Genomic DNA, 14,419 nt, shown 5'->3' on the forward strand with positions numbered 1-14,419 from the left:
TGCCCTGCATGCAATGTGATGTCTTTAAAAAAACAAACAAAAAAACACAGCATTGATGGGAGTATCATTTGCACATTGCTCAAGGCGCTAATATATTTCACATAAGTATATCAAATTCAGTAATATTCAGGAAAGAGGTTTGTTTTGTGGAATGGCTTTAATACTGTCACGTTAGTCTTCAGCAGCACCTCCCTCTGGCTTTACCAGCCAGCTGGACCGGCACTAACAAGAAACAGTATCATTTATTTGTGGTCGGTAACCTGAAGAGAGAACTATTCAACTGTGGGAAACTGATGTTGCTTGTGTTTGTTATGATGAATTGTTGCCATCTACTGATTGTTTTTAGTGGTGCAGCAGAAACACTTCAAACCACCGTTGCACCATTTTTTATTAAAAACACCTGTCTTTGACTGAATATTTTTCTGTGCAATGAATTATGGATTTTTTTTTCACAATTATGAGCACATCAATTATATAACTAAACTTGGATCCCTTGGAATAATAGTGCATTGTATTGAAGATTTTTATTTCTGTCTTTAGTTCACTTTCTTCATCAAACTAGATACTAATAAGAGTGTAAAGAACTGTAGTAAACTTCAGTTATTATGCCCAAATAAAATGAAATGATAAGCATATAGGGCGGCACAGTGATGCAGTGGTCACCATTGTTGCCTCACAGCAAGAGGGTTCCTGGTTCAAACCCAGGGTGGAGGGGCCCTTCCATATGGAGTTTGCATGTTTTTCAGCGAGAGTTTTCTCCAGGTACTCCAGCTTCCTCCCACAGTCCAAAGACATTCAGGTTAACAGGTGACTCTACATTGTCTGTAGGTGTAAATGTGCACGTGAATAGTTGTCTGTCTCTATGTGTCAGCCCTGTGATAGTCTGGCGACCTGCCCACCCATCCATCTGCCTCTCGCGCTATGTCAGCTGGGATAGGCTCCAGGATCATTCAGGGTTTAGCCCGGACCTCTGTCGGGGGGTCTGGGGGATCCTATCATGCCATTTCTTCGTAATAAACAAGCTGGATTTTGATGGTTTTAATGCACTCTGGCACCTTTTCTGCATTCAAAACACACACAAAAACAAAATGCAGTAAAATGGCCTATCCTGGGCCAGATTTGACCCGCAGGCCGTAAACTGAGTATTATTTTATCTTAACCATACTTAAAAGCAAACAGTATATTTCGTGTGCCACAAATACTGATGATGATGATGATGATGATGAGGATGATGATGACGATGATGTGGGAAATGACTCTGAGTGAGACTGATTGTCAAAGTTTTTTATTAAACGTGAGTTTAAAAAGCCATCATACAGATTATTTATGCCGTTTTATTAGATATATATACAAAGTGAACAGCTCTAATATGACACCGCATATTAACTGGTCGTTCCATCATGACAGCACCATTATCATTACCAATGTGTTAACAGTCATCAAACTGATGTTCATGCTCAGTCTTCAATTCCACAGAAAGCAAACCCTGATTATTATTATTATATTAGCACATGCTTACAAATCTCAAAATTTCAAGTAAAAATTGTAACACTTTAATCTGTTTGAATCACTAGCTGCAATAATTTATAAACTCCCTCCCCTCCCATTATAGAAAATAATGCAGTTCAATATGCTGAGTTTCATCCGGAAGGCATCAGCAGAACTGAAATGTGGGAGGGAAAAAAAATGTATTTTTTAATTCATCAGTACATAAAATATGAGTTATTGAAACAAAAGCTGGGGAAAGCTTACCTTCCAGCGGTTTCCACACTCATTACACAGAACAAATGTGGTCATTGGCTCATCAGCACTGCGTGTCTGCACCTAAAACACACACACACACAAACACAGGAGGTTTTGTAAGCTGTAAACAACACATAGATCACAGTGCAGAGACGGGCTGGAGCAGAATAAAGCTGAAACACAATCACGTACTCCTAACTGCCTAATTTAGGAGTATTACTCCACTCTTAATGGAGTAAGACCTCAACAATACAGACGGCTTACCAGCTGCCTTTTCCTTGGATAGATGATACCACAACATTTATAAAAGCAGCTTTTTTTGTTTTGCTTTTGCCCTCAGAGAAACAACACTGACTTCTCATGACAGCACATACTAACAAAATATCACTGTCAAAAAAACTCTTAAATTATAGCACACAGTTTTACAAAGTAAATCTAAAATAAATACACATTTTATTAACCCATAATGTAACCTCGCACCCACACTTTCTTTTTTTCTAATGATTTGTTTTGCTTTGTTGAAACTCCACACCACAGAAAAAAGAAGGTTTGTGATGTATGTTTGTTTGCATTTTCATGCACGGTGTGTGTTTACCTGGTTGTAGGTGCAGTTCTTCTTCTTGCACTTGCCGCACTGCAGCAGGTCGGTGGTGGTGCCACCAGTTTTGGCCATTTGGTGCTCCCTGATGGCCTCCTGTGTGAGAACGTTCCTCAGCTGTTTCAGCTCATCGCTGGCCATCTCCTACATAAAGACAAAGATGTGACAAAATGGAGCACAGGGGCATAAAAGCATGGCAGGAAAACAAATCTGTGCGTCATGAAAGGAGTTCATCAGTGGTTTGGTGTGTAGTTGCAGCGTTCTGTACCTCAGCAGACATGCTGGCGATGCGGCCCAAGTCAATGCTTCCTGCGAGTACGTTTCTGCGAAGCCCAGGGTTCTTTGGGTCCTTCAGGTTGCTGATGCGGCTGCGGACTCGGTTTTTATATTTCATATCAGTGGCCTTTATCTCCTGATAGATATGTGCGACCATGCAGTCAAGGGGAATAGTGATAATGTCAAATGGGATAACTTCTATTTGTATCGGAGAATGTCAAACCAACCACATCAGCAAATAATGAGCTAAATTCAAGGATATGATCTTCGATCTCTGCAGCCATGCTTTCACAATTAGTTCCAAAATCCTTGAAATCGTCTGTAAAGACCAGAAAAAAGATCATATTAACTTGCACATAACAGTGACATGTGTGTGTTCTTTGTATGGTATAGTTCCACTCTTTTGTCTGTTTTGTGTGTGTCACTTTGTCAGTGTCTTTAGAGAACATTAGCTGCAGCAGTGTGTGCTCCAACTGATAAAGTGTTATCTGAGCCTTACTGTCTGTGCGCAGAGCGGCCGCCAGCATCTCAATGCACTTGTCTCTGACAGAGTCTCCAGTAGTGAGGTGAGGGGGCAGCGGACCCCCGGCAGAACTGAAGCTGGGTGACATGGGGCTGGTCGGGGTGGTGGGAGTTTTAGGAGTATCAATTTTGCCCTTCCTGCAGAAAAGAACACATCAAAGTAGGACAGAGCAGAGTGTGTGAAGCGTCACATCTGGTGTATTTGGCTGATCTGACCTCAGGAAAGAGAGGCGTTATCTTTTCTAAACTGAGCCTGGTGTTTATTTTTTCTGGAGCGGCACTGAATTTTTTGGTAGACCTTATTAAGAACACACTGAACACACTGACATATTAGCACCTTTTTAGGATGACTAACATGTTAGCAAACGATTGCCAATTATACATCCAGCAGGCAAAACAGAAGAATTGATTTGGATTTGTGGATTTGTGGATTTGTGACCAATCCACCAGCATGTAAGACCAATGTTCTCTCTGTTTCAGCTGTTTTTTCAGTCTCCACCAACTCCTGAGAGAAATATCTGAATTGTTGGTGCAGACGCCTCCAGTCACCTCTCTGTCAGCTCTGCTAAATGTGGGCTAAATTTCAGCTTTTAAGTCTGTTTTGCAAGTCTTGGTGGTGCTTTTTGTGGTTGCCTTTCAACAGCGGCATCTGCAAGTCACTCATCAGGATGAGGACATCAACTCACCAGGTGGAAACTCTTTCTGCTGACTTCTACTAGCTAGTGGTTAGCTTGCCAGGTTGAGGTTTCAAATGTAAACATCAGTAAACACCATGCAAAGATGGGGAAGAATGAGCACCAGCTGAACTAGCATCCTGCTAGCTGTTGTACAGATATTTGAAATGATCTGGATGACCCCTGCACCGCATCAGTTTCTAATGGTATAACAGGAACTCTAATCCTTTGATTCACAGAAACTTGGCTAACCCTGGACAGGACCAGGTGACTCTTTTTCTATATGCTGATCTGACAGAGCAGAGGACTCTGCCAAGAGGAGAGGAGGCATGTGATTTACAGTGAAAGAGGACTGGTGTGTCATTTGGATTGAGCTAATGTCTCCGTCCTGCTGTGGATCACTGCTGCCCACGCTTGGGAAAAGCAACCATACGGCCATCTTGTTAAAGGGATAGTGCACCCAAAAATGAAAATTCAGCCATTATCTACTCATCCATATGCCGACGGAGGCCCTAGTGAAGTTTTAGAGTCCAGTTTTAGAGCGCAGAGCACAGAGAAGCAGTCAGTGCTACAGGCTACAGTGAGGCTTAAAAACAGAGTTCAAATGACGTTTTTCAAAACAACTTTTTATGTCAGGGTTTCAGGACACTTGGATCACTATGGATGAGCATGTTGGAGATATTTTATGGTTTCAATTTTGTGTTCTTGGACGTTAGTCTGGGGCGCTGTCAGCCATTAGGTGTGCTAGCCACTCCCCCCACTGATCTCCGCAAGGGATGTGAGGACTCTATAACTTCACCAAGGCCTCCGTCGGTATATGGGTGAGTAGATAATGGCTGAATTTTCATTTTTGGGTGCACTATTCCTTTAAGGTCGGGATGAGCTGACAGTTAAATCATTCCCCAACCAGACGCCATGGATTACCAAAACATCCAGAAACATGGACAATTATAAAGCAGCAGCCAACGATGTAAGGAGAGGCAATAAAGGACTAAATTACAGTGCACAAGTTAAAGGAACTGATGGGAGCACATTTCATTGGAGTTGTACTTTGTAAAGTTTCATGTGACAAATAAATGATTGAACTGAACTGAACTAAATTGATGCTTGAGTATGTTCAGCAGCTAGTTGCTAACTTTGCCTGTTGTTTACTGCTGCTCCCAGTAAACACTGTGTGGACAGTAATATTCTTTCCTGGCAAAAAATGGATGTTACTAGTATGCCCAGGAAGAACATCCAGCTGATGTCCAATGACAGCACAACTTTAATTTTGGAACTTTTTTTTAACCATAACAGGGTGTCTCAATTGGACATTCAAACAAAGGTCATACAAGGTCTTAATGTTTGCTGCCCTAGGGTGGGCTTTTTGGCAAACAGTCAAGCTGGGGGCTGTAAAATCCCCCAAAAAGAACTGAACGATGCTAAATGCTCCACAGCCTAGCTGAAGGGAAATTGCAGGATACTTTAGCTAAATTGAATATAAAAATAAATATGAGTATCATTAGCATAAATGATGATAAACCCACAATAGCTTAAGTACTATTAAAAGTTAACTGAAATACCTTTCCATGCTGTCAGTCGAGGGCTTCCTCAGTATTGATCCAGGCTGAGAAGTCTTGGAGCCGTGAGACTCTCTTCTGTAACACAATGTCAGTATCATCATCTTCATGGTTTCCACTGAAACAAACCTGTGAAACTTTAATAAAGATGATTTACCTTTCGCCTGTTAGCTTCTTTGCTGGTGGTGAGCTACTTTTCTTTGAATCAGTGGATTCCCGCCTATAGTCGGAAACAAGACACTTTCAGAAAATCTGGTTTTACTGACCATGTTATTTCTATTTCATTTACAACAATGAACAATAGTTAAAGTAGTGCATACCAGTCCTACCTGTCAGGTTTGGAGTCAGTTGACTGACGTTTCACAGGCTGGCCAGGCTTGGAGTCTGAGGAGTCCTTCCTGCAGCAAAGGAGACAGAGTTGTGACGCTGACACCAATAATATACACATTATGCCCGACATAAAGCAGCAGATTAAAATGCAATGAACAGTGAAATTTAGTTTTCCTGCTCGTGCACACCTGTGTTTCTCTTTTTTGACATCCACACTGGGCTTTTTGGGAGGTGACGCTTTAGAGTCAGATGAATCTTTCCTGACAAAAGGAAACATTTGTTTGATTCTCAAACAAATCCAAAAGTATAAAAAGACAAGCTCCACATGCACTGAAAAGCAACAAAGAGCTGCTTTAAGAAACTCATAGTTGAACGACACAACCACCATGATTCACAGTTTAACAAGCATTTTCACACTCATGACTGGCCAACCTTTCTCTCTTGGCTTCATCGGAGTGTTTTTTAGGCACTTTGCTATCCGATGAGTCTTTCCTGCAAAAAGAAAACAGGCTTTGTTCTAACAAGGCTCTTTGTTTTCTTTACAGTGAGTTACACCAGTTTGAAGATGTGAATGATTTCCAAACATATATGGGTATTAAAGCAATGGGAGAACAATAGTTAAACAGTGGAAAATCATAAACCTTAATGTGTTAAAATTAATCCTTCGAAATACCATCAGACAAAAGGGTTCAAAAAACATCAGATATTATTATTTGATGTCCCCTTTATAGTCATGCACAAAGAAAAAGCTGATACAACTCTCTTAACAGCATCACACACTGCATTACAGTCATACAGAGGTGGGGCCAAGTCATTGTTTTGCAAGTCACAAGTAAGTCTCGAGTCTTTGCATTGAAGTCCCAAGCCAAGACTGACAAGTCCTAAACTTTGAGTGTCGAGTTCTAAACCATCCTTATTGCGCTCCTCACCAAACGTAATAACATTTTATCATACTGCGATTTGTTTTTTGTTGACCATCACATAGTTTTTGTAGGCAAAACATTATCTTAGTGTAATTTATGTATAACCTTAGTTCTTCATTGTTCTTACCTGCAACTTGCTTGGATGTTGTTAGATTGATTTAAACAAAGTGGATCTTAGGAATTAAATGTCAACTTGCTGGGAATGGTCAGCGGTAATGTTAGTTGATTCAGGAAAAGAAGGGAAATCAATTGATTTGTGGCGCACTTTTTAAATAACATACTTTTTAATCTTTGGGTTTGGGGGAAGGTATCAAGCATTTTCAAGTTCAAGTCCAAGTGAAATCATGAGTCGTTGGTGTTAAAGTCCAAGGGGAGTTTCGAGTCTTTTTTTTTTTAATTTGCCCAGTGGAGTTTTAAGTCATCAAATCTGTGACTCAATTCCATACCTGCTGTCGTGTATTATATTGTGTCCATGTTTCGAGTAAAACAAACAAAAAAACAGATTGTAATCTAAAGTTACTGATCCTCCAGAGACAACAGCGAAGTATTTTTTCAAGGATAAATGAGAGACAGAATAATCCCCAGATCCCAGACCTGTCTTTCTTCACGTGATCTCCTGACGTCTTCTTCTGTGGAGGTTTAGAGTCTGACGACTCCTTCCTGCCGTGGCAAACGACACAAAGATTCAATGCAGAGAACTCCAAATCAAATTACATGTTTTTTCCGAAATAATCCTCCGAGACACTTCAAGGCGGCAACTACATGTGGTCTGTAATGAGAACTCATCTGATCCAGACCTCTCCTTTTTTCCTTCCAGTGAGGGACGCTTCGGGGGTGGAGGTGGGGGGTGGAGGTGAAGAGGAAGTGGAGGAAGAGGAGCGTTGGGATCAGGAGGCTCCTTTCTAAATGGGGAAACAAACTTTGAGCTCATCTGAGTTGCTTAAAGATGAGAGTGGATATTATGGTAAATATATATGTAAGTCAATGCAGTGGGCATGCAGGCGCTGACCTGGGTGGAGGAGGAAGGAGGTAAGGAGGAGTAATCGGAGGAGTGTTTGGTTCTGGTGGAACTTTCCTGATGTGAAAATCAACATTTGTTTTGAGTTTCCATAAAAATCTCACACTTCTGTGCACTACACTCAAACAAGCACCAAAGCATGCCTGACCTCTCTTTCTTTACTTCCAGTGAAGGTCGCTTAGCTGGTGGAGAGGAGGGTCGAGGAGCGTGAGGACGAGGATGTCGGGAGTCTTTACTGTCCTTCCTGAAGAAATGTCACAACAGTACAAATTCAAGGGTTGGTGAAATTGTTCCAGCTAAATACAAAATCCTTTTATGAAAGACACACCTGACTGACCCTTCCCAGCATGCACCATGCACAGCCAGTATCCTGTTAGGCCACGAGTCTGGTTATTAAAGTGTAGGAACAAATGTCAGTGCATATGAGTGACTCAGAAATGGTTATGTCATGCAGTAATATTTCAGTCCCTCATGCTCTTCAGCTCAGGCGAGGTAACAGTCCTGACCTGTCTTTTTTCAGGTCCACAGAGGGGCGTTTGATCGGGAGAGGAGGCCGAACAGGTCGAGGAGGAGAGGGGAACCGGGAAGGATACAGAATACTGCTGTCCAACACTCCTCTCCTGAAATAAACAACTCAATCTGAACCTCTGCTGCATGTTTTTGATTTGTATTAATCAGCTTTTGAGCTACCTCCATCTCACCTTTCAAACAGTGGTTTGTAATCTGCAGGTTTCTCTCTCTGTTCAGTCGGCGGTCTTTCTCGATGCAGTGAGTTTATCGGCCTCTCATATCTGCTTTCTTCTCTGTCTCTCTCCTTCTTCAGGTCATCGGTATAGCTGTGTTTCTTGGGCTCCTCTGGGTGTTTTTCCTTTTTGACATCTTCTACGTGTCTCATCTTCTTTGGTTCTCCTAACAGCCTTTCTTTCTTCGGTTCTGGCTTGTGTTTCTCACTCTGCAGGTCTTGCACATGCTTCTGTTTCTTGTTATCCGTTTCGTGCTGGGCATCCTCTGCATGTCTTTGTTTTTTGGGCTCTTCTAAATGCTTCTCCTTTCTGATTTCTTGGGGATGTTTCTCATTTTGGGGCTCCTCCGGGTGCTTTTCATCGCTGGCATCATCGGTCTGTCTCTTTTTGGTTTTGTGATCGTCATTATGTTTTTCTTTTCTGTTTTTATCGGGGTGGTTTTTGTCAGGATCTGAGTCATGTTTCGGTTTAACGTCCAGTCTCCTGTGACTAAGAGAAACAAAGGAAGTATCATCTTCACCTCTGTTTAAGAGCCTGCAAACATTTACCAGTTTCACTTAGGTCAGGTTTGTTGTTGTAATGCATCTTAGGTCCCATGTGGACGGAATTAAATAGATCCAACAACCCATTTAATGAATTGGCAGTCATTAAGTTTATCTTAACTTTCCCCTTCATTGCATGACTTGACTGATGTTAAAGGGGACCTGTTATGATCATTTTCAGGTTCATACTTGTATTTTGAGTTTCTCCAACAACATGTTTATACTTTAATGTTCAAAAAGCACTAGATTTTTTTTTTCATCAGACTGTCTGTGCTGGAGCACCTGTATTCACCCTCTGTCTTCAGCGTCTGTCTCTTTAAGCCTCTCTCCATAAAAAACTTAGTCTGCTCTGATTGGTCAGCATTTCCGGGTCGTCTGCATCTCAGCGTCTCTGCAACGTCACTGCAGCAGGGAAATAACTGTAACAAAGAGTTTTCTAAGCCTCTAAACACAACCAGACATGTTCTAGTAGGAACTGGTTTCAAGTTTTCAATGTTTCCCTGACGTTAGCATGTAGCTACATGTAGCAGTGTATGTAATGGTGTAACACTTGTAGTGTGTCTCAAATCACATACTTCCCTTAGTACACTTCCATGTAGTATACTATGTACACTATGTACTTATTGGCATAGTGCGCAAATTTCGACAGGGTAGTGTTGTCTCAAACCAAACACGGCCGGTGTGCACTCACCGGAAATGACGACCGCAAATTAGCTAGTTAGCAAACTAGCATTAACATTCGCGTTATCGTTCGTGGTACCAAATCATTACAGACTGCTGTATTAACCCAATAAACATACTGCTGGTTACAGTAGTTTAGTGGTGCTTAGTGCAAAAACCACATAACTTAAATTTGTACAATGCAGCGACATTCACGGTCACACAGTCCTCGGCTGCCATTACCAGTTTGAAAAGTGGTCCCTCCCCTTCCACTATGCAGCCAAGATGGCGACCATTGAGGGCGAGAAGTGACACTCAACTTCTTGACCGTTTTGAGTGCATCATCCAGGTACTCATAGTGCACTGCATATTTCCATACTTCTCAGTGTGAACGCACTTATGCACTCAACATATTAAGTGTAAATACAGAAGTACGCCATTTGAGACACAGCACTGGTGTAGTGTGCCTGGAGCAGACGACCATATAAAGAAATCTGTCATAAGCTGACATTAGCTCATAGATAAAGTAGAAAGAACTGCTACAAACAGAGTATTCAGAACAGTCTGAAGCCTGAAGTTTTTGCTCAGAGGGATTACTTTCACATATCTTTCTCTCATTATTTGAACAGCCATCTTTGTAACATTATACTGAAACTGGGGGCTCAGCAAAGATCAAGAAATACAATCAAATTGTTTATTTGAACCAGTATGAATATTACTTGTTTAAAAATTAGGCTTCAGATAATATATCAGTTATGAATCATTCATTTGACCTAGCTCCAACAGACAGCGCATCAGAGAGAGTTACAGCACTCAAGGATTACGGCCCCTGGCATACCAACACAACACCACTTTATCTTGTTAAAACAATACTCACCACTAGGATTAATTTTTATGAAAAACCCTTTTGATTATTTTGATCTGAGGACCCTTACAGACTGAAGGAGTATGAATGATTTACCGGGTAATCGAGGAGTGGACACATAATTTGAGGTAGCCAACAGCTCAGTTTTATACATCCGAAGAACTTTATTAAAAAAATCAACTGTTTGGCAACCAGATCAGGCCTCTAATTGAGACAGGCATTTATTTGTCAAAATGTTGAGCCACACCAGGCTAGTAAAAGAGACTGGCCGTTTAATTGGGACTAGGCTTAATAGATCCCTCAACACTCAACCTATACCTGTGTCACAGCTCTTTGTGGTTCTAATACTGTGGTACTGACCAGCACAGGTAATACTGAAATCCCCTCTACTGCAATAAACGCAGTCCAAGAAGAGAATTCACTGATGAAAATTTCATACAAAAACGAACAGAAGGACATCACACATTTCATAGCCTCTTTAGAAAGGCTCCACACTTTCATTTGCAAATAGGACTACCTTGAAAAAACTAATTTACAGCCTCCGTAACAGAAGCGTCCATCATCACGTGTGCCTAGACTGCAACGTTAATTTCCGATGTCCTTATCTGATCGCAGTAATACCCAAGCAAACACATACACACTACGAAACCATTCATTATAATTAATTTAGCCGTTAGAGCACATGAATACAGTTGATGGTGCGTCAATGGAAAATCTGACATGAAATGAGGCTTCTTTTATCATTTTTATTTTTGATTCCTTTACATTCTAATCATAAAGCACCGTCCTTGGTGCTGTATATTGTCTTCGTTTGGACACTTTACTGACACATGTCCACTTGAGAAAACAGTGATCTAAAAGCTTCCATGGCAAAGACACAAACAGATGTCTTTACGTACTGATTTACTGGATAGTTTAACTCCTGACACTTTCTTTCAGCTTTTAATTTCTTGAGTGCTTTTTGACAGAGCTGCTGGGGCTGAGCTATTTTTCACAGCAGGTGTCTGTGTACATGTAAAAGTGTAGTGTGGTGCACTGTGGCATGTATGGCATTTCCGTCATGAACCCACATCATTTCAACATTAAATGAAAGCAGTCAGGTTGCACTCACCACTGTGGGTCCGAACTTTATTGTCTCTGCTTCTGTGTTAAATATCACGTTGCCTGTGGAGTTTCTGTGCAGCAGCAGCTGTGAAAGTACTGACCTGCTGTGTGTCTCAGAGGGGGAGCTGTTTGGAGACACCGCTGGGTCCAATCCATTCTTCATTTCAGATGGTTTCTCAGAGTCTGTGGGAGTGTTGTGGGAGGGGAAGAGGGTTCACGTATCAGCGAATCAATCAGTCCATTGACATATTTATTGCACAAACAACTGCTCAGTAAATCATGCATCAAAATCAAGTACCCAGAAGTCTTTTCCAGTCTTTAATGAGGACTTTTGCCAAGGCAATGACTTCCTCGTCTGTGCAGTGCTTCCTGATGCCATTCACAGACATACCGATCCTTGTTTCCTAAAACAGACGTACATAAATATACATTGAGAGCTTTAGTAATAATGCAGTTCATGTTGGTGCGTGAGTAACAAGTAGGTAACTAGTTGGAAAGCAATGGGGAAAGTGCGCTCTACTAAACAATACACTGCAGCCTACCTGGAGAAGTTTGAGTGTCATATTGAAACCTTTCAGTTCTCTCAGCAGGTCCATGGCACCCTCCTGCACACATAAAATATTCAAGAGAGAATCATATTTACAGTTTTAACCTATAAATATTGAGTGTATTTATGTAGAAATATGTAATGACAGTGTAAAATGCAGATTTGATTGCATGCAAATGTGACCATTTTAAAAAGTAAAGTACAAACTGATGAGTGCGCACCAACACTTTCACTTCTGTATTTAAGATTTCATCTGTATTTTTAAAAAATACATACTGATTTCATAAATTTAAATAATCTATTACAACAGAAAGTTAAATGGCCTTTTTTTTTTTTTACTTTATTCTAGAAACCAGTTTTTACTGTTGTAACGTTACCCTCACTGTGCACTGTGAAAGAGCGCCATTTGACAACGTCCTGTTTGCAGCCAGTCAAAACACACACACACACACACGACCTTGCCCACAGGCCGCCTTGTTTACTTTATCTTGCATGAATCACTGTTTAATACAACAGGCAAAGAGTTGCAAAAAACTACTCGACGCATTCACAACACTTGGTCCGTATCGCTCCACACACTCAGGGACCAAAACGTCCTGCGCGCAAACAGTCTGCAAACCAGCGCCAAACACCTGTTGATCATTTGTTACAGCACAGTCAGGCTCGTGTTACAAATGTGCACACTTTACAAATACACCCGCTCAAATGAAATCAAACTTATAGCCAACGTAAATCTGGAATAATCCATTTCCAAAAGAGACATTCACGGGCCTTCTGTACAGCACGAGGTGGTAGGACAACGCGCCACCTGTGGGTGTCAAAATATGGTCTCACCGTGTTATTCCGAGACACCATCTTGTCCAGTTTTTTTGCAATCCGAATGAGATCTTCCTCCCGCGTCATCGCTGCATTTAATCGAATAGAAACAACTCAATAATGTCGATTAGATACTTCTTAAAAACCGTGAAATTAGGTCCAAAATAAAGTTTGGATCCGCTGCAGGTCGGACTTTACGCACGGCGCGTGCTCCATTCAGCCCAGAGGCGTGTCCTGCTGCAGGATCCCAGCTGACCCGCTGCACAACACATGACAACAACTAAATATAGACGTTCAAATGGACACATGGCACAACGCAAATATCTAATTCTCAAGGTGATTCGTTTAAAGTTCGCTCAAAGAGTCAAACTGTCTGTTGAAGCAGCAAATCTGTGATCTTTAATCTCATTGGCTCTTCATTCTGTCTCATGTACGTCTGTATTTTGGCTGCATGATATCACCAGTTATTTGCACAGCAGTGCCAGCTGCTGCTGAAGTGCCAAAGTTCAGCCTGACACTTGATCACAGTTCACTACATGGTTATTACCTCACACACAACTTTTACAAGAGGTAACACAGATTTATCAGGGTTTTTTAAGCCACTGGAGTTTGTAATCTGTGTACAGATCTGTAATGGACGTCAAGCAACATTTTCACTTTCGTTTATGCTGTTAAAAAACAAAAAACTGTTCCTGTTTGGATTATTATATTTCTTCATACGTGTTTGTCACCAGAGGGCGCTGTGGTGTAGCTCTTCACAGGCCAAATGGTCAGATCCTCTCAGAAGAATTTACTTTTAATATTTCCCGTTGAACTGGACACTCTGACCTTTATCTTTATGCACTAGCTATCACATTTGCTTCCTTTCACTTCCTGCAAATATGAAATATTTTGCAACGCATGTTTTGCAATGTCACACTGACACTGTATAGAGATTGAGCCTTTTGAATAGTGTGTTTTTCTTCTTTTTAATGAACCTGTTTGCAGAAGCATTTATTGTTAGTGTGACTGCTGAGACAGATGGGGCTGTTTGCGGAGACACCCAGCGTTTGAAGTGGTGCTAAATGATCCTAATATTGAGCTGGAATTATATTATTTAAAGTGACTTGAGCCTGTAATTGCACGAGTCTGTGCAGCTCACAGTCTTTCTTTTGAGTCTTGCGGTGTGCACAGTGAGTTAGCTGAGGTCAGTTAAACAAACATTCACAGAATGAAATTACTCGAGATTACTCGAGCAAATGATTTCTGCAAGGTCCTTTGTATCCTTGTAAAAAAAAAAAGAAAATGTGTTTATATATCGTCTCTGACAACTTCTTGGAAGCAATCACTTACAGACTGTTTTCATAGCAAATCTCTTCCAGGGGAAACACGCTCCCAGTACTGAAAGGCATGAAGACTTACTCCCACAGTCTACTGGGAACGGAGCCCCGCTACAGTTCAGATCTTAGAGACGTCCCTGCTGCTGGATGTCTCCACAGTTGTGGGAAGCGAGGACATGA

At 41.3% G+C, this 14,419-nt stretch overlaps 1 protein-coding gene across 4 annotated transcripts; it reads right to left on the minus strand.

The window, feature by feature from the left end:
* Positions 1-1,269: 1,269 nt before the first annotated feature.
* tcea3 (transcription elongation factor A (SII), 3) lies at positions 1,270-13,324 on the minus strand. 4 transcript variants are annotated; one of them, XM_049584844.1, is made up of 21 exons: positions 12,939-13,324; positions 12,100-12,162; positions 11,856-11,961; positions 11,659-11,740; positions 8,345-8,875; positions 8,150-8,263; positions 7,792-7,887; positions 7,635-7,700; positions 7,423-7,527; positions 7,220-7,285; positions 6,135-6,194; positions 5,891-5,962; positions 5,702-5,770; positions 5,530-5,592; positions 5,376-5,450; positions 3,117-3,277; positions 2,875-2,936; positions 2,610-2,759; positions 2,339-2,485; positions 1,753-1,824; positions 1,270-1,663 (listed from the first exon to the last, which is right to left on the minus strand). In XM_049584844.1, the coding sequence occupies exons 1-21, from the start codon at positions 13,005-13,007 to the stop codon at positions 1,655-1,657; spliced, it is 2,238 nt and encodes a 745-aa protein (XP_049440801.1). In that variant the 5' UTR covers positions 13,008-13,324; the 3' UTR covers positions 1,270-1,654. The 4 variants fall into 4 exon arrangements, with proteins under 4 accessions (XP_049440801.1, XP_049440802.1, XP_049440803.1 ...); XM_049584845.1 differs by lacking the exons at positions 8,150-8,263; positions 8,345-8,875 and having other exon boundaries at positions 12,939-13,320; XM_049584846.1 differs by lacking the exons at positions 7,220-7,285; positions 7,423-7,527; positions 7,635-7,700; ... (1 more) ...; positions 8,150-8,263; positions 8,345-8,875 and having other exon boundaries at positions 12,939-13,312.
* Positions 13,325-14,419: the final 1,095 nt, after the last annotated feature.

This window comes from Epinephelus fuscoguttatus, linkage group LG8 (genome assembly GCF_011397635.1).
Source record: "Epinephelus fuscoguttatus linkage group LG8, E.fuscoguttatus.final_Chr_v1".
Lineage (NCBI taxonomy): Eukaryota > Metazoa > Chordata > Actinopteri > Perciformes > Serranidae > Epinephelus > Epinephelus fuscoguttatus.

Excerpts from the sequence above, each read along its gene's own strand:
- tcea3 (XM_049584844.1), bottom strand. The coding sequence starts at position 13,007 with ATGACGCGGGAGGAAGATCTCATTCGGATTGCAAAAAAACTGGACAAG. Across the intron at positions 12,163-12,938 it reads TGGTGTCTCGGAATAACACG|GAGGGTGCCATGGACCTGCT; the intron begins GTGAGACCATAT and ends TTATGTGTGCAG. Across the intron at positions 2,760-2,874 it reads CAGAGATCGAAGATCATATC|TATCAGGAGATAAAGGCCAC; the intron begins CTTGAATTTAGC and ends GTCGCACATATC.